The sequence below is a fragment of the Procambarus clarkii genome, unplaced genomic scaffold, assembly GCF_040958095.1.
Source record: "Procambarus clarkii isolate CNS0578487 unplaced genomic scaffold, FALCON_Pclarkii_2.0 HiC_scaffold_107, whole genome shotgun sequence".
In the NCBI taxonomy this organism is placed as follows: Eukaryota; Metazoa; Arthropoda; class Malacostraca; order Decapoda; family Cambaridae; genus Procambarus; species Procambarus clarkii.
In genome coordinates, this window is record NW_027189140.1 from 1,640,294 (window position 1) to 1,665,673 (window position 25,380).

General features: G+C 46.1%; 1 protein-coding gene across 1 annotated transcript in view; it reads right to left on the reverse strand.

Moving 5' to 3' along the window:
- LOC123754465 (uncharacterized) overlaps positions 1-25,380 on the reverse strand; it is a 142,797-nt gene that overhangs the window by 23,657 nt on the left and 93,760 nt on the right. The window contains exons 5-6 of the mRNA XM_069320243.1: positions 24,449-24,533; positions 7,246-7,319 (exon numbers count right to left, since the gene is read on the reverse strand). Of these exons, the coding sequence (XP_069176344.1) occupies positions 7,246-7,319; positions 24,449-24,533 (159 nt within the window). The remainder of the gene's footprint in view (positions 1-7,245; positions 7,320-24,448; positions 24,534-25,380) is intronic.

Sequence of the window (25,380 nt, forward strand, 5' to 3'; positions counted from 1 at the left end):
GCCAAAAACCAAGAAGTAAACGGCCTAGCAGGGGCAGGACCCAAGGAACTTGTGGAAGGTGGCCCCAAGCCCCAAGGGCAGTACTTACAGGGCACTTATGGAAGGGAATCCTAGGCGCATGCAGCCCGAGTACTGGAGAATCACTCCCGGCTCATGCATCACCTAGAAGACAGACACCACGCTCTAGGTACAGTGCTGAAACAACTATTGGAGCCAGAGTACACAATCGGAGCCTATAGCATCAGCCGAAGAACTGATGGGTGGATAGCCGGCGTGGGAGGTCTGGGGTTCCCCCTTCACCCTCGTGGGGAGGGGAGAGCTGCGCAGACAGCGGCACGGTGACGTGTGACGTCATACTAGTTTGCTTGTTTTCTGTTGAGGAGTTCTGTCCACTAGTTCGGCTTTAGGTAGCAATTTTCACCAGAATAGGGGTTTGTTTTGGAATGCTTACCTTTCTGGATGCTTGACCCAGGCGATGGCAGACACAGAATGCTTCCAACCACACGGGGGTTTCTATAGGCCATTGCTTCCCTTGCCTCTCTGAGGGGGCCAGGTTCTGGCCATGGTCCCCGGTAGGCCTTAGAACTCTATACACATGACTGATGCCAAAGTCTGACATTAGCATATCAGCCTGGTAAAGCTCCGGGGAGTCGACAGGGCTCCCCCCAAAAAATAAGTTTTAGTAGTAAAGCCTTGGCAAAAAATTATAGACCAGTTACACTAACATCACACATTAAAGTTTTTGAAAGCGTGATTAGGAATCAAATTTCTAGTTTTATGTTAAGAATGAGCTACACAATCCAGGACAACATGGATTTAGAGCAGGAAGATCCTGTCTGTCACAGTTACTTAACCACTATGACAAAATCACAAAAGCTTTAGAAGAAAAGCAAAATGCAGATGTTGTATACACAGACTTTGCAAAGGCATTTGACAAATGTGACCAAGGAGTGATAGCACACAAAATGAGGTCAATGGGAATAACTGGTAAAGTAAGACGCTGGATACTCAATTTCCTGTCGAACAGAACACAAAGAGTAACAATCAAATAATGGAGTCCAAGAGCAGTTAAAAGCTCTGTACCTCAGGGTACAGTCCTTGCACCATTGTTGTTCCTTATTCTCATATCAGTTAAGGACAAAAATTCCAGTCACAGCTTTGTTTCATCCTTTGCAGATGACACAAAAATCAGCATGAAAATTACCTCTGCTGAAGACATTGAAAATTACAAGCAGATATCAAGAAAGTCTTCGATTGGGCAGCAGAAAATAACATGATGTTTAACAGTGATAAATTCCAGGTACTCGGGTACGGCAAAAATGAAGATCTGAAACATTATACAGAGTACAAAACACAATCGAATCTGCCCATAGTAGGAAAACAGCATGTCAAGGATTTGGGAATAAAGATGTCCGATGATCTAATGTTTACGGAGCATAACCAAGCAAATATCGCGTCAGCCAGGAAAATGATAGGATGGATTATGAGAACTTTTGAATCCAGGGATCCCATCACAATGGTTGTACTCTTCAAGTCACTTGTGTTGTCCCGTCTCGAGTACTGCTCAATACTCACTTCCCCCTTCAGAGCAGGAGAGATTGCTGAAATAGAGGGAATACAGAGAACATATACGGTACACATAGACACAATAAAGCACTTAAATTATTGGGATCGTCTCAAAGCTCTCCAAATGTACTCACTAGAAAGGAGACGAGAGAGATACCAAATAATATACACATGGAAAATACTTGAGGGCCAGGTTCCTAATCTACACAGTAAAATAACAACGTACTGGAGTGATCGATATGGAAGAAAATGTAGAATAGAACCAGTGTAGAGCAGAGGTGCCATAAGCACAATCAGAGAACTCTATAAACATCAGAGGTCCGCGATTGTTCAACGTCCTCCCAGCGACTATGAGAAATATTGCCGGAACTCTGACTCTGTAAAATGTCCACGGTTGTTCCGGCAATATTTCTTATGCTTGCTGGGAGGACGTTGAACAACCGCGGACCTCTGATGTTTATACAGTGTTCTCTGATTGTGCCTATGGTACCTCTGCTCTTCACTGGTTCTATTCTACATTTTCTTCCATATCGTTCACTCCAGTACGTTGTTATTTTACTGTGTAGATTTGGTGCTTGGCCCTCCAGTATCTTCCACGTGTATATTATTTGATATCTCTCTCGTCTTCTTTCTAGTGAGTACATTTGGAGGGCTTTGAGACGATCCCAATAATTTAGGTGCTTTATTGCATCTATGCGTGCCGTATATGTTCTCTGTATTCCCTCTATTTCAGCAATCTCTCCTGCTCTGAAGGGGGAAGTGAGTACTGAGCAGTGCTCAAGACGGGACAACACAAGTGACTTGAAGAGTACAACCATTGTGATGGGATCTCTGGATTTGAAAGTTCTCGTAATCCATCCTATCATTTTTCTGGCTGTCGCAATATTTGCTTGGTTATGCTCCTTAAACGTTAGGTCGTCAGACATTATTATTCCCAAATCCTTTACATGCTGTTTTCCTACTATGGGTACATTTGATTGTGTTTTGTACTCTGTATTATGTTTAAGGTCCTCATTTTTACCGTACCTGAGTACCTGGAATTTATCACTATTAAACATCATGTTATTTTCTGATGCCCAGTCGAAAACTTTATTAATATCAGCTTGAAGTTTTTCAATGTCCTCAGCCGAGGTAATTTTCATACTGATTTTTGTGTCATCTGCAAAGGATGATACGAAGCTGTGACTTGTATTTTTGTCTATATCTGATATGAGAATAAGGAAAAGCAGCGGTGCAAGGACTGTACCCTGAGGTACAGAGCTTTTCACTGCACTTGGACTAGATTTTATATGGTTGACAGTTACTCGCTGAGTCCTGTTTGACAGAAAACTGAGTATCCAGCGTCCTACTTTACCGGTTATTCCCATTGACTTCATTTTGTGTGCTATCACGCCATGGTCACATTTATCGAAAGTCTTTGCAAAGTCCGTGTATATCACATCAGCATTCTGTTTCTCTTCTAATGCCTCAGTGACTTTGTCGTAGTGCTCAAGTAGCTGTGAGAGGCATGATCTTCCCGCTCGAAATCCATGTTGGCCTGGGTTGTGAAAGTCATTGGCCTCCATGAAATTGGTGACCTGACTCCTAATCACTCTCTCAAATACTTTTATGATGTGCGATGTTAGCGCAACTGGTCTATAATTTTTTGCCAATGCTTTGCTCCCTTACATGACTGATGCCAAAGTCTGACATTAGCATATCAGCCGGTAAAGCTCCGGGGAGCCGACGGGGCTCCCCCCAGAAATATATAATTTGATGTAAATCGAATTGTTAAGGGAAATTTATGTTACAGAATCAGGCTTAAACACCAGCCTACTTTAGGGTGTACGTATAGACTTGGTCTGCGTTCGTACAGTATACACCCAGTGCCCTTAGCTTTGTCTGCGATTGACGTACAGTATTCATCCGCCGGTGGAAGAATAATCGTGGAATTGACCATTTTTTTACTACAGCTCTTTGGTTATAAAACAAAATGTCTCAGGGGCTTACTAATAGTGCCTTATTAATTAACACTTTGTGCGGATCAGGACATAACCTGGAGTCCTGTTTCGCCTACCCGCTTCCGGGATGTGGACATAAAATGATGTCCTGAAAAAAATATTTGTATAAAATTCAATTTTAATCCGATTAACTTTGGGTTTGTTTCAAACTGCGCGCCATGAGGCTCTCTTTCTCACCACCAGGCTGCATGGTACAATAAGTTCATGAAAGGTGTGGACCACTTCGATCAAATGGTATTACCATTTTACCAGGAAAACTCACAAGTGGACCTAAAAGATAACATTTTATTTCTTGCAAATGGCTTTGCATAATGCCTTTGTTTTGTACAAATACAACACAACTGATCAAAAAAAGCTAACATTGATACAGTTCCACGAGGTGGCAAATTGGGCCCTATTGTGCTGGGACCCGGAAGATTGGCCTCAAACAGCAACAGTATCTCAACACTTGCGGCACACTCCAGACATAAATGATGGCACAGGTCCTGCCTATGCTGACGCCATGCAAACTCCTAGACCATCTGGTGTGAGGCGGCCCTTGTTCACTTCAACACCTCAAGCTGAAGCAGCAACCGAATCAGAACCCGAGATGTCTGGCACACTGCCATTTGACGAGACGGTTTTGTCAGATGACTCTGACTCTGACTCAAATGTTGAACCTCCAGCGATTCAGTTGATTCTGAAAATCGCATGAACTACAAACTGAAGCGAGTATTTTGATACCAGAATGAACACTGTATCACATAAACTGCCATAAGTAGACTCGAACCTTCATAGATTTTTTTTTGGGTGTAGCGTGTGTCTGCATGAGTGTTCCAAACGGGTTGAAGGTGGGTGACTTTAGCCGTTTATACTGGTAATGCTTCCCCCATATCATGTATTATATGCATATGTCTGTTTAGGGAATTTTATTCCGATCAATGTACAACCAAAAATAACTGTGTGCAACAAGTATAAACTTGCCAAACATAACAACAGTAAAAACATTTCGTGTGTGTTTGACGCTCACTGATATGTTCCAGCGTTGTTTTATATTTAGCGCTATTCTATCTTACGCTTTGTTGATCTTTTTTACCTACGGGCTCATAGAACATTCTATTGCGAACACATTGGCACAAAACTGAATGACGTACATAGAATAATAATGTCAGGACAGTGAAATAAGTATAAACTTTCAAAGCACCGTATCGCACATGTGTCGTTGCGTCACCGATACCAGGTAACAGTTCTGCCACTTCCCACACTCTTGCGGATGGGCCGCGATCATTGTTCTACGTTTATATTCATATCACCGTGTTGGGAATTTCATTGCGAGTCCATTGATACCAAAATTAACGCTGTAGGACAAGTGTGGAGGTGATAACAACCCCAACCTTTTGTTGCTTTGGGCGCTCACGGCGAGTCATCTTCATAGTTATTTATTTGGTGCTGGTATCCCTATAAGTTTCGTGACTTTTTTTACTGATGTTCTTCTAAAGAATTTTATTGTGAACACGTTGGTACCAAAATGAAATACGTAGCTCGAGAACTAAGGTCAGGAGAGTAAAAAGAGTATACACATTTTTGTTTTTACGCTTACGCGACAAAAACGCCGCGCGCACATACCGCTTTTTTTTTACCTTCGCCGGGCGCGCGAAAGTGTTAAGCCAAAAATGAAGCAATATTTTGCAAGAACTAGTAGCAGAAAATCAACCAGCACGAGAACAGCCATACCCAGCACGAGAACAGCCGTACCCAGCACGAGAACAGCCGTACCCAGCACGAGAACAGCCGTACCCAGCACGAGAACAGCCGTACCCAGCACGAGAACAGCCGAACCCAGCACGAGAACAGCCGTACCCAGCACGAGAACAGCCGTACCCAGCACGAGAACAGCCGTACCCAGCACGAGAACAGCCGTACCCAGCACGAGAACAGCCGTACCCAGCAAGAGAACAGCCGTACCCAGCAAGAGAACAGCCGTACCAAGCACGAGAACAGCCGTACCCAGCCCGAGAAGAACCGTACCCAGCAAGAGAACAGCCGTACCAAGCACGAGAACAGCCGAACCCAGCACGAGAACAGCCGCACCCAGCACGAGAACAGCTGTACCCAGCACGAGAACAGACGTACCCAGCACGAGAACAGACGTACCCAGCACGAGAACAGCCGTACCCAGCACGAGAACAGCCGTACCCAGCAAGAGAACAGCCGTACTCAGCAAGAGAACAGCCGTACCCAGCAAGAGAACAGCCGTACCAAGCACGAGAACAGTCGAACCCAGCACGAGAACAGCCGTATCAAGCACGAGAACAGTCGAACCCAGCACGAGAACAGCCGTACCAAGCACGAGAACAGTCGAACCCAGCACGAGAACAGCCGTACCCAGCACGAGAACAGCCGTACCCAGCACGAGCACAGTTGTACCCAGCACTGGTACAACAGCCGTACCCAGCACGAGCACAGTTGTACCCAGCACTGGTACAACAGCCGTACCCAGCACAAGCACAGTTGTACCCAGCACTGGTACAACAGCCGTACCCAGCACGAGCACAGTTGTACCCAGCACTGGTACAACAGCCGTACCCAGCACAAGCACAGTTGTACCCAGCACTGGTACAACAGCCGTACCCAGCACAAGCACAGTTGTACCCAGCACTGGTACAACAGCCGTACCCAGCACGAGCACAGTTGTACCCAGCACTGGTACAACAGCAGCCAGCACCAGCTCAGAAGCAGCTGAAGCCACAGCAGCAGCGAGCACCAGCAAAGCTGATGCAAACATCTAAAAACATTGTGTGCAGCATGAACAGTTAGAACAAGTGTTAAATTTAAGTGTGTACACAGTGTTAAAATTAATGTTGCAGTAATTTTAGTGTACAATAGTTTTCATAAACTGTATTGTAGTACTCAACATACAGCAGAACTACTTAATCAACACAGTGTTAACGGTATAATACACTGCAGTATGTATTTAATGTAGAGCATTCACAACTTCACGAAACTTCAAGATGGACATAGCTTCAACAATAAGGTAAATTTATGAATTACAGTATTTTTTAGTAGAGAAGTAATATATAGGTACAGTATGAAATATGATGATGCATTTTTATTGTGTACAAGAAAAAAAAAAGTGACACAAACGCCTCCTGAAGGTCACCTCTTGCAACGAATCCAACGCTCCAATGAACTGGGGTTGGTCCCATATAGTACGTTGAATCGAGGTTGTACTGTACAGTACATCTCAAATATATGAGCCCCATAATTTTGAGCATAGCGATGTTCCACACATTGTACTACATAAATTCCACAAATTCCACACTTTTGAATATTATTACTGGAAAAAAACAGAGAAGAAACGAGACATTGAAATAATCGAGAAAATTATATTCGCGGCAACTGCCACCCCACGGAGTGGTGGGGTCTAGTGTCCCCGAGAGCCTCATTACTCGGTGCCCATAATTTACTCAACTTTTCAGCTCCATCATGGCTAGAGTATGTCACAAAATATTTTATTTTAGTTTCCCCTGATCAGAGACTACATTTTAACAATACAAAATAATTTTTGGAAAATACATTATTTTGTGCGCACTACGGGGGTGTCATATTTGAATGCAGTGCATTAAAATATATGGTTAAACACTTTACTAATAGGGACAATAACTAGTAGAACACAGAACACATGCTTAGCAATACTCACAATTTTCGAATGGATGAAAAGTTTTGATGATGAACTCTTTGATTTCATCCTCAGTCATTTCAGAGCTGGTATATCTATTAGAACAAACAAAATCATTGATTAATAATAAATACAAACATAAGATCTTATAAACTTAGTTATGAGAATCTTACACTATGTTATGGAGTGCATAACACATTTTTTTTTTTTTGGGGGGGGGACAATAAATTCAACTTTAAAGCTGACTTATTTTACAACACCACACAGTGGTTTATCTGAAATATTCTAATATACAGTATCTACTCAATTTAATTACCTTATTTTACTGTAATTCGGTGTTTGCTCAACTGGATGCCACTATTGGGTTTCTTTTGACAACTTTGCCTTAGCTAACGATTATGCGTTCCCTTCACAAATTTCACTGCCTCATTGTAAGGAAAGAGCCTTTTTTGGAAGAATGTGTTAGTGCTGATAACAGTGAATAGTTGAAACTATATTGGTTTGTAAGGTAAAGACATTTGAAGTCCTCGGCAGCACAGTGGCTAGTTCTGCACATGCACAGTGCACTGTGTCAGTGCGAGAATGTTCCCCCTCTAATATTATGTGTAAAAAACATCATAGAATGTAATGAAATTCCAGTTTCAGAGTGAGCCTCCGGAAGCTCCCTGAATCTATCATCACTGATTAAGTGACATACACTCCCCAACCTTGCTATCAGATCTCAATCATTTGTTTATTCCATCTATTCGTTTGTGATCCGGCCCCAGGCGGCATCTGTACTCTGGAAAAGCCTATTTAAAGCCTTTGTTTTAGTTTACTCATGCCAGAAAAAACCCTCCCTATCTCTCTCACCGTTTTATATCTCTGCATATTTTTTGCATCCTGCCACTAGTGCGACTAGAAATACAAGACATATATGTTGTTTAGGGCTTCAACAGGCAGTGAAGTCAAGAGAAAACATATTGTGATGACCTATTATCAGAGCATTCAGCTTATACAGGAAGATGAATCTGGAATGTCTCCTGTGTGTGGTGGATAAAGGTGCAGAGACATGTGTCCAAATTTGAGATTGTGATACTCTCTCTCCTGAGCAAATTTATAATGCCAATGAAACAAGTTTGTACTGGCGTATTTTAACCTAACCAAACCCAACTAAACCTAACCAAAGCTAATCAAAGCAACCCTGATCTAACCTAACCAAACCCAACTAAACCTAACAAAAGCTAACGTAATCAAAGCTAACCAAACCTAACCAATGCTAATAAAGCCTAACCAAACCAAAGCAAATCTGTCCTAATCTAACCAAATCAAACCTAACCTAACTATATCTGGTTGATACCTGGTTGATGGGGTTCTGGGAGTTCTTCTACTCCCCAAGCTTGTGAGAGTTTGGTCCACCAGGCTGTTGCTTGGAGCGGCCCGCAGGCCCACATACCCACCACAGCCCGGTTGGTCCGGCACTCCTTGAAGGAAACTAGATTGTTTCCTCCTGGAGATGCCCACGGTTGTTCCGGCAATATTTCTTATGCTCAGTATCAAACCAAATCAACCAAATCAAACCTGGCCAAACTAAACTGAAGCTAACCAAAGCAACTCTGACCTAACCAAACAAAATCAAACCAACCAAACCAAATAAAACCTAACCAAAGCAAACCTGACAAAAGCAAAACTGACCATAGCAAACCTGACCAAACCTAACATAACCAAACCTAACCAAACTAAAGCTAACTAAACCAAAGCTAACTAAACCAAGGCTAACCTAACCAAACATAACTAAACATAACCTAACCAAACAAAAACCCAACCCTCCCCTCCACATCTATGCCTCAACCTTCATTTAACCCTTAAACTGCGCAACGCGCCTGCAGGCTCACGTCTGGTTTGCGCAACGCGCCTCTGGGTATTTGTATTTTTCACGTTCCATTTAAAACTCCTACGGCTACATGGGGTTCACATCAGCTTCCTCAGGGCTCTTGCAAACAGACGCCATCTTTAAAAAAAATCATGGTCCACATTGCCGGATGTCAGAGCCTCAGTAGTGTGTGAGCAACCAAGGCTGGCGCTCGTAGCATGAGCGCACAGCACTGCTGTTCAGCGTGTGACCACAGCATCGCCTAATAATGTCAAAATATATACATAACTTGTATTATTTAGGCATGATAGTGTTATAGAAGAGCCTGAGTGTGATAATGACTGGGTACAATGTTCAAATATCAGTGATTCAATGATGTTCACGATGTTCACAGAGCTAGCCACAGCACCACAGCATTATTTCGTCCATCTAGGACTCTTCAAATGATTTCTTAGGTTCCTTTTCAAAATAAATTATTAATTATTAATTTACAAGAATTAGTGACCACGATTGTGATAATAGCAGAATTGTGGTTATAATTAGCGTTGTGCGTAGTATTGTGGAAGGTGGAATTTTGGTGAGGGAGGGAGAGAGAATTGAGGTAGTCTCATTGTGTGTGTGTGGCAGCCACTCTTGTTTTGCTCACCATACTAGCTTAGTGGTTTGTTATGGCCAACACATATGTACATGTGTATATACAGTGTGTATATAGTGTAATAACAGCAACAGGAGAATGTTGAGAGGAGCTATTTTGGTGAGGGAGGTGACGTAGTAATCGTAGTGTCGTTTGCTGTCTGCTGTAACCACATGTAGATAGGTATATATAACATGTGTAATTAGTGTAATAAGAACAATAACAGAATGGTGGGAGAAGCAATGTTGGCGAGTAAGATGTTGGAGTGAGGGAGACTGGCTGGGTGTTGCTCCTCTCACTTGAGGTGTTCCGAGTGTGTTGATGGTGAATGTATATAGTGTGTGACAGTGTATAGTGTGTAAATAGATTGTATATATACATAAATTAGCATGATACATGGTAAATATGTGCAGTATATGTGTACACAAGTGTCATGCACATAACACAATGTCTTCGGACAATACGGATGTTTTACTCCATAATATAGTGTACGTGTTCATTATACATAGGATTAGCACGTAAAAACAAATAAAATGTATTTGAAACTGTGCGCAAAAAATGAACAAAAATATATTCCCGGCAACTCGCGCGCCCCGCCCCAGGCACCCTACTGGCCCCGGGAGCGTACGTCACAGGCGAATGGGAAATGATGACGTCACGCGCCAACTTACGGACCCCATAACAGCCAAAGTAAGTACAATTTCAATTTTTTTTTTACATACCCATACTGAGGGAAGGGTTTCTGACACTTTAAAAAATCAAAAGAATTTTTTCCAGAGAATTTATTTCCTGCGCACTGGGGGGGGGGGGGGTGTCATATTTGGAGGCAACGCAGTTAAGGGATTAACACCAAGATACTCACTTACACATTATTCCAAGATCATAAATATAAATTATTATTATGTAGAGAAACATGTGGACACTTGGTGAACACCAAGTGTCCACAAGGCATTTTGTTTAAAGTATCTAGTGAAAAAACATTGTATTGTTTCATACTTTTGAACAGAAAGTTATTATTTTTCGTGCTAAAGGGGGGAGGGGAGAATCTGACTACTTATCCAGACACAATTACATATTCAATTGCATCTGGGCCCGAGTGTCTGGAAGGGAGGATGTGTAGCGTATTACAAAGCGTTGTCAGTTGAGTTCTTTTGTGCCTACCAGGAACCACGAGCCAGAATCTGGTCCCCTCAAAGAGGTGCAGGGAGCGATGGACTATGATCATTTTATATTTAGAGAATATCATGTCTGCGATCACCAGTAAAGGCACCCAGAAAGTTTGGTGACTCAAAAAAAAAAAAACTCTGGTTTAAAAACATGAAAGAAAAACAAAACTTAGTGAAACAAGCCCACCACTAGCTTCCTTCCTCCTCCCCTTTTGCTGAGGAAAGGGGGGAAGAGAGGAGCTGATGCGTAGCGACCGGGCCAACCAGCTTCAGTTCTTTATCAAGGAACATACCGCCGTTAGGAAAGGAAGTGTCTGAGGGGGCCTCCGCGGCTCACCCAAAAACTAGTGTTTTATTACATTCAATGTTGGTTTTCTATGGGGAGCCCCATCGGGTACCTGAAGAGAAGGCCAAGAAGGGAAACTTCTCTGTTTTTACCCACAGAGAAGGACAAGAAGGGAAACTTACTAGGGAGGCAGGAGCAGCACCACTGGCACCATGGCGAAGTCAAGATCACAGGCGGCAACAGATGACCGTTTACAAGATATTGAGCTGCTAAAACCCTGTTAGACCTCCAAAACCTCCATGCCATAATATCTGCCAATGGCATATTACCAAAAATGGCTGACAAGGCAGCATACTTTGGAACATCATGAGTATGTGGGTAGACCACAGGCTGCTTGATGGGGTTATGGGAGTTGTTGTTCTCCCCAAGCCCGGCCCGAGACCAGACTTCACTTGTGAGAGTTTGGTCCACCAGGCTGTTGCTTGGAGCGGCTCTCAGGCCCACATACCCATCACAGCCCAGTTGGTCCGGCACTCCTTCAAGAAAACAATCTAGTTTCCTCTTTAAGATGTCCACAGTTGTTCTGGCAATATTTCTGATGCTGGCTGGTAAGACGTTGAACAACTGTGGACCTCTGATGTTCATACAGTGTTCTCTGATTGTGCCCATGGCACCTTTGCTCTTCACTGGTTCTATTCTGCATTTTCTTCCATGTCGTTCACTCCAGTATGTTATTATATTGGGACCTGTCCCTCCAGTATTTTCCACGTGTATATTATTTGGTATCTCTCTCGTCTCCTTTCTAGTGAGTACATTTGGAGAGCTTTGAGATGATCCCAATAATTTAGGTGCTTTATCTCGTCTATGCGTGCCGTATATGTTCTCTGTATTCCCTCTATTTCAGCAATCTCTCCTGCTCTGAAGGGGGAAGTGAGTACTGAGCAGTACTCAAGACACGACAACACAAGTGATTTGAAGAGTACAACCATTGTGATGGGATCTCTGGACTTGAAGGTTCTCGTAATCCCTCCTATCATTTTTCTGGCTAACGTAATACTTGCTTGGTTATGCTCTCTAAACGTTGGGTCATCGAACATCATTATTCCCAAATCCTTGACATGCTGTTTTCCTACTATGGGCAGATTCGATTGTGTTTTGTACCCTGTATTATGTTTCAGATCCTCATTTTTGCCGTATCTGAGTACCTGGAATTTATCACCGTTAAACATCATGTTATTTTCTGCTGCCTAATCGAAAACTTTGTTAATATCTGTTTGTAGTTTATCAATGTCTTCAGCAGAGGTAATTTTCATGCTGATTTTTGTATCATCTGCAAAGGATGACACGAAGCTGTGACTTGTATTTTTGTCTATATCTGATATGAGAATAAGGAAAAACAGTGGTGCAAGGACTGTACCTTGAGGTACAGAGCTTTTAACTGCGCTCGGACTCGATTTTACTAGATTGACTGTTACTCTTTGTGTTCTGTTTGACAGGAAATTGAGTATCCAGCGTCCTACTTTACTAGTTATACCCACTGACCTCATTTTGTGTGTAATCACTCCATGGTCACATTTGTCGAATGCCTTTGCAAAACCTGTGTTTATGACATCTGCATTATGTTTTTCTTCTAATGCCTCAGTGATTTTGTAATAGTGGTCAAGTAGCTGTGAGTGGCATGATCTTCCTGCTCTAAATCCATGTTGGCCTGGATTGTGGAGGTCATTGGTTTCCATGAATCTAGTGAACTGACTCCTGATAACTCTCTCAAATACTTTTATTATGTGGGACGTTAGTGCAACTGGTCTATAATTCTTTGCCAATGCTTTGCTACCACCCTTGTGTAGAGGGGCAATGTCTGCTGCTTTAAGCACATCTGGTATCTCCCCTGTGTCCAAGCTCTTCCTCCACACTATACTGAGTGCCTGTGCTACTGGCACTTTGCATTTCTTTATAAATATTGAATTCCATGAGTCTGGACCTGGGGCTGAGTGCATTGGCATATTGTCAATTTCTCTTTCAAAATCTGGTACGCTCGTACTGATATCAGTTATATTTACAGGTGTTTGGATATCATTCATAAAGAAATTGTCCGAATATGCCACTTTCATACTGTGTATCGGAGTGCAAAACATGTCCTCATACTGCTTTTTTAGGATTTCACTAATTTTTTTGTCATCTTCAGTGTATGAACCTTCACTAATACGAATAGGTCCAATACTGGCAGTGGTTATTGCTTTTGATTTAGCATATGTGAAGAAATATTTTGGGTTTTTCTTTATTTCTTGAATTGCTTTCTGTTCTAGTTGCCTTTCTTCAGTCTGATAGGAATGCTTGTCTCTGTTCGATTTCTTCAATCTCCCTGTTTAAATTATTTCTTCTTTGTATGGAGAGTCGTGTCTGCTTAAGCATTTCTGTTAATTTCTTCCTTCTTTTGTAATGTCGTCTGCGTTCTCTTTCTACCCTGGACCTCTTTCTGGCTTTCCTCAAAGGAACATGTTTCAGACAGACTTCATATGCTTCAGAAGTTAGTTTTTCTATTCCTTGTGTAGGATTTTTATTTCTTAGAACATTTTCCCATTGAATGTTTGTAAGTTCCCTCTTTATTTTCTCCCAGTCTATCCTCTTATTATTAAAATTGAATTTATTGAATAACCCTTCTCGCTTGTTGTTTCTCTTGGGCCTACTACCATTCCCATCTCCGTGGGAAGTAGCCAGTTCTACTGGTGACTGAGTCTCCATCTCAGTACCCAGCATGGGGGGAGGGGAGGGGGAAGGTGCGGAGCAGGTATCTTGACCCGACCACGTCCCAGGTAAGACTGTGAGCTCCTCATTGTTTGTGAGTATCAGGTCCAACGTGTTTTCGTTCCTAGTTGGTTCTGTAATCTGCTGACTGAGCGAGAATTTGTCACAAAATCTCAGTAGTTCTCTGACCTGTGATTGGTTATTTACAGGTTGATTTCCTGTTATAATGATATTGTTTACTATTCTCCATTTTAAACTGGGTAGATTGAAGTCTCCAAAGAAGATGATATCTGGTACTGGGTTTGCTAGGTTATCAAGGATATTCTCTATTTTCTAAATCTGCTCAGTGAATTTACATCTGCTGGTTATCTTGAGGTTATCTTTAGATGATTTCGGGGCTTTAGTGTCCCCGCGGCCAGGTCCTCGACCAGGCCTCCACCCCCAGGAAGCAGCCCGTGACAGCTGACTAACCCCCAGGTAACTATTTTACTGCTAGGTAACAGGGGCATAGGGTGAAAGAAACTCTGCCCATTGTTTCTCGCCGGCGCCTGGGATCGAACCCAGGACCACAGGATCACAAGTCCAGCGTGCTGTCCGTTCGGCCGACCGGCTCCCTATCTGGCGGTTTGTATCTGTTGCATCTGGCGGTTTGTGTATTAAAATAATAAGTAGATTCATATTTTCTACCTTGATTCCAAGTACCTCTACCACCTCATTGGACGAGTTCAGGAACTCTGTGCATGCCAGCTCCTCTTTAATATACAGACCTACTCCTCCACTTGACCTAATTACTCTGTCACATCTATATAGATTATAATTCGGAATCCAGATTCCACTATCCATGCGGTCTTTTGTGTGGGTTTCTGTAAATGCACCAAATATTGAGTTCGATTCTATTAGGAGGCCATTTACGAACTTAACTTTATTTCTTGATTTTGGTTTCAAGCCTTGTATGTTTGCAAATATGAATGATTTCTCACATTGCGTGTCACTTCTGGTGAGCTTTGGTAGTTTTCTCCCCACTCTACCCAGATCCAGGGTGTGTTGTTTTGGAAGTGGTTCGTCCAGTTTTGGTAGTAGGACAGGTGTTGTGTGGTGAAGTACCTGTGTGATTGTTGATAATTTCTATTCCAGTCTTATGGGTATCTCCCTTCCCCTCTGTAATCCTCTAGCAGTTCCATCTGACTGTTCCTCTCTCATATTTTCTACTCTGTTTCTGCCTTCCTCTAAAAAATTTCCAGTAGTCATATTGATCTTCCCGTCTATAATGCTGTATACCTCTCACGTGGAATTCCGGACACTGAACATTGTAGCATTTTCTGGGGGGAGCCCCGTCGGTTCCACGGAGCTTTACCAGGGTGATATGCTAATATCAGACTTTGGCATCAGTCATGTGTATGGAGTTCTTATGGGCCTACCGGGGACCACAAGCCAGGACCTGGCCCCCTCTAGAGAGGCAAAGGGAGCAATGGCCTATAGAAACCCCCGTGTAATTGGAAGCATTCTTTGTCTGCCATCGACCGGGTTAGGCACCCAGAAAGGTAGGCGTCCCAAAACAAACCCCTATTCTGGTGAAAATTGCAACCAAAAGCCGAACGAGTGGATAGAACTCCCCAAACAAAAACAAGCAAAGTAGTATGACGTCATCCGTCGTCACACCACTGTCTGCGCAGCCCCCCCCCCTTCCCAGGAAGGGGAAGAGGCAGCCCCAGGCCTACCACGCCGGTGATCCACACCCGTTCTGAGTCTGGATGTCAAAAACACATGAAAAAAAATGCCGACCGGAGGGATGCCAGGTTGCCTCCAGGACTCACCCAGAAAATGGCGTTCCATTACATTCGACGCTGGTTTTCTGGGGGGAGTCCCTACGGCTCCCCAGAGCTAACTACCCACAGAGGAAAAGAATAGGGACTTACCCGGGAGGCGGTTGCTGCTCACTCCTCAACCCGAAGTCGGGACAACTAGCTGCATCCGCCGACCCAAAGCGACACAGGCCCAACAGGGCCCAGGAACGTTTACAAGGTAACGAGCAGCCTGGACCCTGTTCGAACGCCAAAATCCTCGCGCCCGAATGTCAGCCCAGGACATATCGCCAAAGACGGCGGCAGGAGCCTTGAACTTGCGAATGTCATGGGCAAGGGGATAGACCGCAGGCTGGCTAGCCTTAATAACCTTGCGGACGACCTGGGAGACCCGCACCCTCGAACAGGGAAGAAGGGAAACCGGATCAACCCAAAGCGCATCCACGGACACAGAAGCCGTGGCACGCAAATAACAGCGGAGAGCCGCATCCGGACATAAAACACGATGCACCCCCGGCCGAACCAACCAAGCATCAACAACCCAAAGACCCCTCCGGAATGCAGCAGTCTCATCCTTCGCCAGAAAAGAAGAAGGCTGCAGAGAACAAACCGATCACCCCGACCGAAGGAGCAGAAACCTCTGCGCTGGAGGAGAGCATGAAGCTCACCCACCCAACTCCCAAAGACCAATGCCAACAGGAAAAGAGCCTCCAAAAAACAATCCAGAACCAAAGGGGCCACAACAAAACGACGAGAAGAAAGAAAAGAGAGCACCCTGTCCAATGACCAAGATGGCTCAGGCGGTGCATGAGCAGGCCGGAGGTGAAACAACGCCTGAGACAGCTAACAAAACGGCGCAGACGTGACATCAATACCGAAAGCAAGCTGAAGCGGCTCCGCCAGCGGCGCACGATACAAGGTGACAGTGTTAGGCATAAGAAGACGGTCCTGGAACAACCAAGAGAGAAAGGACAAAACCACCCTAACAGAAAGCGAAGTACAACGAAGAAGTCGTAAGAAGAACCGGAAGGACCGCCAGGAAACTTCATACTGCCGCCGAGACGAAACCTGCAGGTGGAACACTAATAAGGAAGCCACCTGATCACCATAGAGATGATGATAAACTCGAGTCAGAAATACCATATGCGAAGACTCGAGGAGAAGATCGAACCAACCACGTGACGTACCGGTCCGATCTGCTGGAAGAGGCGGAGCCACGTTAAAACCTCCGGGTTCGGACACCGAGCAAGCAGCGCCTGAAACCACGGCTGGGCCGGCCACCAAGGGGCCAAGAGGACAACTCTCCCCTGGTAAGTCTCTAAGCGAGTCAGAACCTGGACCAACAGTTGAACCGGGGTAAAGAGGTACAGGAACCCCCACCTCGTGTCTAAAGCTGAACCCCAGGGACGTATACACTCACAGGAACTAAGCAGGGAGCACCACCAAGTATCAGGGTAAGGCCAAACCCAAGTGGCAAATATGGCAGAACCCCCCACCAAGGCAAAAACAAAAAGAAAAACAAAACCCCGCAAGTGGACAACGTACCCCAAGGAACAGAGCCGGCTGCTGTGATAGGTGACAACTAGCTGCACAGCACCCTGCGCCCCTACCAGTGTGAAAACTGCCTCTTACCCTAAGGTAAACTGGGGAGACAAAACCCCCAAGTATCCAAAGAGCAGCTGAGAAACCGAGCAGTAAAACGGGCACACAGAGGCAGACCCCGAGGAACCTGTGGAAGGTAACCCTAAGCTCCAAGGGCAGTAATTACAAGGCACCTAGGGAAGAGAACCCTAGGCGCATTCAGCCCGAGTACTGAGAAATAACTCCTGGCTCTCGCACCCCTGCAGTGCAGCAGCCACACACAAGGCACAGCACTGCAAAAATACTGGAGCCAAAGCACACAACCGAGCCAATAGAATCAGTCTCAAGAACTGGGGTGTGGATCGCCGGCGCGGTAGGTCTGGGGCTGCCCCTTCCCTCTCCCGGGGAGAGGGGGGGGGGGGCTGCGCAGACAGCGGGGCAACAACAGATGACATCATACTAGTTTGCTTGTTTTTATTTGGGGAGTTCTATCCACTCGTTCGGCTTTTGGTTGCAGTTTTCACCAGAATAGGGGTTTGTTTTGGGATGCCTACCTTTCTGGGTATTTACAACATATGTACACACTATACACTGTCACACACTATATACATTTACCACCAACACATTCAGAACATCGCGAGTGTGAGCAGCCACACACAGACAGGACCTCCCTCACTCCAACATCTTACTCGCCAACATTGCTCCTCCCACCACACTGTTATTGTTTTTATTACACTATTTGCACATGTTATATATATACTTATCTACATGTTTTATTTACCAGAACTATGCAAGTAAGCCGTATTGTGTCCAAATAGTACAGTGGCCACCATACACTGCATGAGAAATCACACAGCAGATAACAGACGACGCTACGATTACGACGTCACCTCCCTCACCAAAATAGCTCCAATCAACATACTTCTGTTGCTGTTATTACACTATATATATACACACACACACTGTATATACCCATGTATGTGTGTGTTCCCCATAGCGAACCACGAAGCTAGTATGGCGAGCAAAACAAGAGTGGCTGCCACACAGTGAGGCTACCTCAATTCTCGCCCTTCCTCCCTCACCAAAATTCCTCCTTCCACAATACTACGCACAACGCTAATTATAACCACAATCCTGGTCACTAATTTCTGTAAAAGAATAATTGACCACAAGTTTATTTTGAAAAGGAACTTAAGAAGTCGTTTGAAGATTCCTAGATGGACGAAATAATGCTGTGGTGCTGTGGCTAGCGCTGTGAACATCATGAACAGCATTGAATCACTGATAATTGAACATTGTACCCAGTCATTATCACACTCAGGCTCTTCTATAATACTATCATGGCTAAATAATACAGGTTATATATATATTTTGACATTATTAGGCGATGCTGTGGTCACACGCTGAACAGCAGAGCTGTGCGCTCATGCTGCGAGCGCCAGCCTTGGTTGCTCACTCACTACTGAGGCTCTCAAACCCGGCAATGTGAACCATGATTTTTTTTAAAGATGGCGTCTGTTTACAAGAGCCCTGAGGAAGCTGATGTGAACCCCATGTAGCCGTGGGAGTTTTGAATGGAACGTGGAAAAATAAAAACACCCGGAGGCGCGTTGCGCACCCGAAGCCTGGGCCTGCAGGCGCGTTACGCAGTTAAAGGGTTAAGGTGCCCAAAGTTGCCCCCTAATTAAACCTGGACCACAGTCAACGCCTCACGCCACTTCAGCAGGCGGGTACGACAGAAGGCTTTCCCAAGCATCCTTTCCCAGGAAGGACAGAACCGAAGGACCTGCAGGGACACGGAACCAAACCCAGATCCACCTCATACGCAGAGGAGGGGAAAGGAAAACCCCCACTCCTTTTAACCCTTAAATTGCGCATCACATCATATGATGCTTTGCCCGACTTGCAGTAAATTGCGCATCGCATCATATGATGCTTTGCCCGACTTACAGTAAATTCCGCATCGCATCATATGATGCTTTGGAGTACTACGCAAGATTTAAACGGCCTGTGGATACACGGGGTTCACCACACCTTCATCAGGGCTCTTGTAAACAGATGCCATTTTTTTTTTAAATCATGGGCCAAATTCCCGGGTGTTAGGGGCCTCAGTATTGACTGAGCCACCAAGCCTGACGCACGCATCATGAGCTCACAGCACTGCTGTTCAGCTTGTGACCACAGCATCACCTAAAAATGCCATAATATACTTGTTCATGCTGTTATGTAGCGATGATATTGTTACAGAAGACCCCTGACTGTGATAAAACTGACCAGAGTTCTGATAATAGCAGGATTGTGGTGATATTTAGCGCTGTGCGCCATGGAGGGAGGAGTAATGCTGTGGGAGGGAGGAAGGTGGCGTTGTCTTTTGAGTGTGTGTGGCCACCTTTTATTGACTGCACTCACCACACCAGCTTAGTGGTTCGCTATGGTGAATACAAATGTAGATACTTATATATAACGTGTGTATAGAGGGTATAAACAGCAGGAGGAATAGGTTGGGAGCCTCCATTTTGGTGAGGGTGGTAGCGTCGTCTGCATGACTTATGTTGTTTTCTGGTGACCACTATGGTCTTTGGGCACCATACCAGTTTACTTGTACAAGTATGGTGAATAAAACAGGTAGATACTTATATATAATATATATAATAATTATATATAAGGGGAGCCGGTCGGCCGAGCGGACAGCACGCTGGACTTGTGATCCTGTGGTCCAGGGTTCGATCCCGGGCGCTGGCGAGAAACAATGGGCAGAGTTTCTTTCACCCTATGACCCTGTTACCTAGCAGTAAATAGGTACCTGTGAGTTAGTCAGCTGTCACGGGCTGCTTCCTGGGGGTGGAGGCCTGGTCGAGGACCGGGCCGCGGGGACACTAAAAAGCCCCGAAATCAACTGAAGATAACCTCAAGAAGCTACAAGCAATAATTATTGGGACCGTCTCAAAACTCTAAAAATGTACTCTCAAAAGGAGATGAGAAACATATCAGTAATATATTTAAGATACTGGAGGACCAGGTCCTAAATTTGCACAGTAGAATAACAACATACTGGAGTGAAAGGTATGGAAGGAAATGCAGAATAGAACCAGTGAGGAGTAGAGGTGCCATAGGCACAATCAGAGAGCACTGTGTTAACATCAGAGGTTCATGGCTGTTCAACACCCAACTAGCAAGCATTAGAAATATTGCCGGAACGAAGGAGGATGTATTCAAGAGACACTTGGACAGGTTCTTGCAAGAAGTGGCGAACCAACCAGGCTGTAGTGGATATGTGGGCCTGCAGGCCACTCCAAGTAACAGGAAATTGGACGAAGTTATCACAAGCCGAGCCTGGCCTGAGGCCAGGCTCGGGAAGTACAGTATCCACTCAATTTAACGGCCTCTTTTATACCGATCTGCCAGTAATAACGACCAGTTTGGGAGACCGGTATTTAGAGCCTCATATAACGGTCTGGCGGTCGATATTACCAAAGGTCGGTATTGGGTTTGTCTTGGCATCAGAGCGTCCTCACATGGCAAGCAGGCCGCCTACCCCTTTCATCCCATCCCTCACCCTCACTGAACCTCTCCCCCCACACCCTCACTTTCTACCCCCCCCCCCCCCCCCAAGACCCTTCTGGGAAATGGCTCAGTAGACTGCCAGCCAGCCAGAAACAGCCTGGAGAATCTCCATCTAATACAATAAAGCATTCATGAAACAAGTATTTTATAACTTTTTATTATCCTAATATTATTACTAAATAAAATCTGTAACCAAAAATATATATAATGTGCATCCAGAATTTAATTAAGAAACATCTGGTTAACTGGGTCAAGTACTGTATGCTAGACTTATCAGCGAGCCAGTCCCTCCCCCCCCCCCCATACATCCCATACACACGCTCTGTCTCTGCTTCACCTCAACAGCCATTGCTCCATCTCTCTCTCCCTCCCTCCATCCAACCATCACTCCCTCCCTGCCTCCCTCCTTCCCTCCCTCCCTCCTTCCCAGTTCCCTCCCTCCCGCCATCTCTCCCCTCCATCCCTCCTTCCCTTCCTCCATCCATCCCTCCCTCCCACCATCCCTTCTTCCCTCCCTCCCTCCATCTCTCCCTCCCTTCTTCCTTCCCTCGATCCCTCCCCTCCTCCCTCCATCTCTCCCCTCCATCCCTCCCTCCCTTCCTTCCTTCCTTCCTTCCTTCCTTCCTTCCTTCCTTCCTCCCTCCCTCCCTCCCTCCCTCCCTCCCTCCCTCCCTCCCTCCCTCCCTCCCTCCCTCCCTCCCTCCCTCCCTCCCTCCCTCCCTCCCTCCCTCCCTCCCTCCCTCCCTCCCTCCCTCCCTCCCTCCCTCCCTCCCTCCCTCCCTCCCTCCCTCCCTCCCTCCCTCCCTCCCTCCCTCCCTCCCTCCCTCCCTCCCTCCCTCCCTCCCTCCCTCCCTCCCTCCCTCCCTCCCTCCCTCCCTCCCTCCCTCCCTCCCTCCCTCCCTCCCTCCCTCCCTCCCTCCCTCCCTCCCTCCCTCCCTCCCTCCCTCCCTCCCTCCCTCCTTCCTTCCTCCCCTCCCCTCTCCTTTCCTCCCCTCTCCTTTCCTCCCCTCTCTTTTCCTCCCCTCTCCTTTCCTCCCCTCTCCTTTCCTCCCCTCTCCTTTCCTCCCCTCTCCTTTCCTCCCCTCTCCTTTCCTCCCCTCTCCTTTCCTCCCCTCTCCTTTCCTCCCTTCCCTTCCCTTTCCTCCCTTCCCTTCCCTCCCGCCCGCCCTCCCTCCCTCCCTCCCTCCCTCCCTCCCTCCCTCCCTCCCTCCCTCCCTCCATCTATTCAACCATTCCTCCCTCCCTCCTTCCCTCCATCCATTCAACCATCCCTCTCTCCCTCCTTCCCTCCATCTCTCCCTCCCCTCCCTCCCTCCTTCCTTCCATCCAAACATCTGGTTAACTGGGTCAAGTGTGTTAGGCGTATCAGCGAGCCGGTCCCTTCCCCACCACCGACACCCCCCTCCCCAATACTTCCCATCACACGCTCTCTCTGCTTCACCTCAACAACCATAGCTCTATCCCTCTCTCCATCAATCCATTCATCCATCCCTCCATCCATCTCCATCCTACCATCCTCTCCCTCCCTGCCTACCACCCAGCCTCTGCCTGCCTGCCTCCCTACCGAGCTCTGCCTGCCTGCCTGCCTCCCTCCTTGCCTCTCCCTCCGTGCCTACCACCCAGCCTCTGCCTGCCTGCCTCCCTCCCTCCCTGCTTAGCACTCAGCCTCTGCCTGCCTCCCTCCCTGCCTCTCCCTCCATGCCTACCACCCAGCCTCTGCCTGCCTGCCTCCCTCCCAAGCTCTGCCTGCCTCCCTCCCAAGCTCTGCCTGCCTCCCTCCCAAGCTCTGCCTGCCTCCCTCCCAAGCTCTGCCTGCTTCCCTCCCAAGCTCTGCCTGCCTGCCTCCCTGCCTACCTCCCAGCCTCTCCCTGCCTGCCTGCCTGCCTATATTTCAGCCTCTCCATCCCTCCCTGCCTGCCCATCCACCCACCAGTCAGCCGTCACTGACACAACGAGTGCATTTGGAGCCAACATGGTGCACGGATGTTCCTTGATTGTGCAGATATATCCAACAAAGTCACAGAACGAATACACCAGCCTCATCACAAAACAATGTGCCGTGAATCTGTGACGTCACAGGGTAGAAGGCACTAGAATGGTGGACCCAGTGGCTGTCTGTATAAAATATATCTTACCTGAATGTTACTTGAAAAATTACCGACACATAACTTCGGAAATACCGGAGCTCCGGAAATAACAACCAGGGTACAGCTCTATATAGGCCGTTAAATCAAGTGGATATTGTACCATAGAAGAACTCCCGAAACATTCTCCAGGTAAAAACAATGAACAGTCCGCTATCCAGGATGACTCTAGAACCTCACAAAGTACCCAATAACGGGAAGAAGACCCGAACTCAAAAGAGATCGGACCCATCACCAAGACGTAAACTGGGTCACGCAGGATTTAAGTACCGAGGGCATCCTAAATCTCCGTAAGGGAAACACGAGAGGAAGGAAACCTCCAGAAAGATCAATCCGGGAAGCCCAAAGGCACCTGGAAAAGAAAACAACTTATCCTGTAAAAGCAGACCCTGTACAGAGGGCATAAGAGCCCAAGCAGAATCAAAAGGAGCCAAGAGCTCCACTCGGATTCATCCAAAGCCCCAGGAACCATTGACAAAAGCCCCGGTGCAGAGCCCTCATCTATGCTTACTGCCTAAGAAGAAAAGGCTGAGTGCAGGGAAAAGGCCTTGAAAAAGAAAGTTTGCACTTACAAAATGCAAACTTTTGTAAATCTTTTGTAAAAACCTCAAATTTGTAAATCTTTTGTAAAAACCTCAAATTTGTAAATCTTTTGTAAAAACCTCATATTTGCATAAGGCAAGAGCAGGCATGGAAGAGGTATTCATTGTACATCCGGAAGCAGGCAGGTAGATGGGGAATGGATGGGTAGGTAGATGAATTGATGGCTGACGAACAGGCGGGTAGGAAGGATGTGCGGGCAGGCAGACAGGTGGGTGGGGTGGGGGTGAATGGATGGACTGTTGGCTGACTGACAGGTGGGCAGAGTGGATGGATGGGAAGGTGGATGGATGGACTTTTTGCTGACGGGCAGGCGGGTAGGAAGGGTGTGCGGGCAAGGTGGATTGATGGATTCGTGGCTGGCAGGTGGGCAGGCAGGGTGGGTGGGCAGGCAGGGTGCATGAACAGGCAGGGTGGATGGACAGGCAGGGTGGATGGACAGGCAGAGTGGGTGGGCTGGACAGGGCTTATAGGTCACAACCAATCCATCCCTCAGCGATGGGATGCAGCGACAGTGAAACCTGTGAAGGGAAAAATGTAATCGCTGTCTGGGTTTATACCTGATCAACCAGGCTGTAATTCGTATTTCAGGCTGCGAGCAGCCGCATCGAACAGCCTGGTTCATCAGACCAGCTACCAGGAGGCCTGCTCAGAGACCGGGCCATGAGGACATTGATCCTCAGAATCTTCAACAGGTAGGTAGGTAGACCCTTTTGAGGTATTTTGGCAGATATCTGTGCTGATATCTGCAGCCTGATCTTTGGGTTTGTCTATAGTTTTTACAGTAATTTAGCAAATTAAATATATTTTAATTTTAATTTCACATATATTAAATACAGATAGGGTGTACCTGCACGTCTGACTGCGTCTAAGCATGTATTCATGGCTTAACTGATCAGCATCCTCGACATCATCAAGTACAGGTTCTGGTGTCCCTAAAAAAATAAAAAATAAATAAATAAATGTGCAGACCCTGATACATATTCATTATTTTGACATTTCTTAAAACAAGGTTAAAACACTAATAAAACCAACATTAAATGTAATGACAGGCCATTTTCTTGGTAGAGCCCCGGAGGTCCCCCTGGAGCTATTGGACTGATATTAGTACGGGGACTTCAGTCATATGCAGTTCTCATGCCTACCATGGACCACTAGGAAGAACATAGTTTCTTTAGAGAGGTGAAGGGAGCAATGGCCTATGAAACCTACATGTATGAAAGTATTCATGTCTGCCATCGACCGGGGTTTAGTACCCAAAAAGGCAAGTGCTTCAAAATAGACCCCCACCTGGTAGAAATATTGTAAGCTATTGCCAAGCCGGCAGCCAGACCGTTAGTTAGGAGGCTGAAAACAAACACAACCCGCCGACTGGGAAGAGGAAGGGTGCCAGGGAGCCTCCGGGGTTCTACCCAGAAAATGGCGTTTCATTACATTCAACGCTGGTTTTCCATGGGGAAACCCCGTTGGCTCCCTGCAAGTAACTACCTGAAGAGAAAAGGATATGGACTTACCCAGGCTGCACCGCACAACTCATAATGAAGACAAGACAACTGGCTGCAACCGCCGACCCAAGGCAACAGGACCGCTGAGCGCCCAGCACATTAACAAGATATCGGGCAGCCAGAACCCTGTTCGATCTCCAAAACTCCTGTGCCCGAAAATAGCCCAAAGCATATTGCCAAACACAGCAGCCAATGCTGTGAACATACGAATATCCTGGGTGCGAGGGTGGACCGTAAGCTGGCTAGACTTGATAACCCTGTAGACGACCTGAGAGAC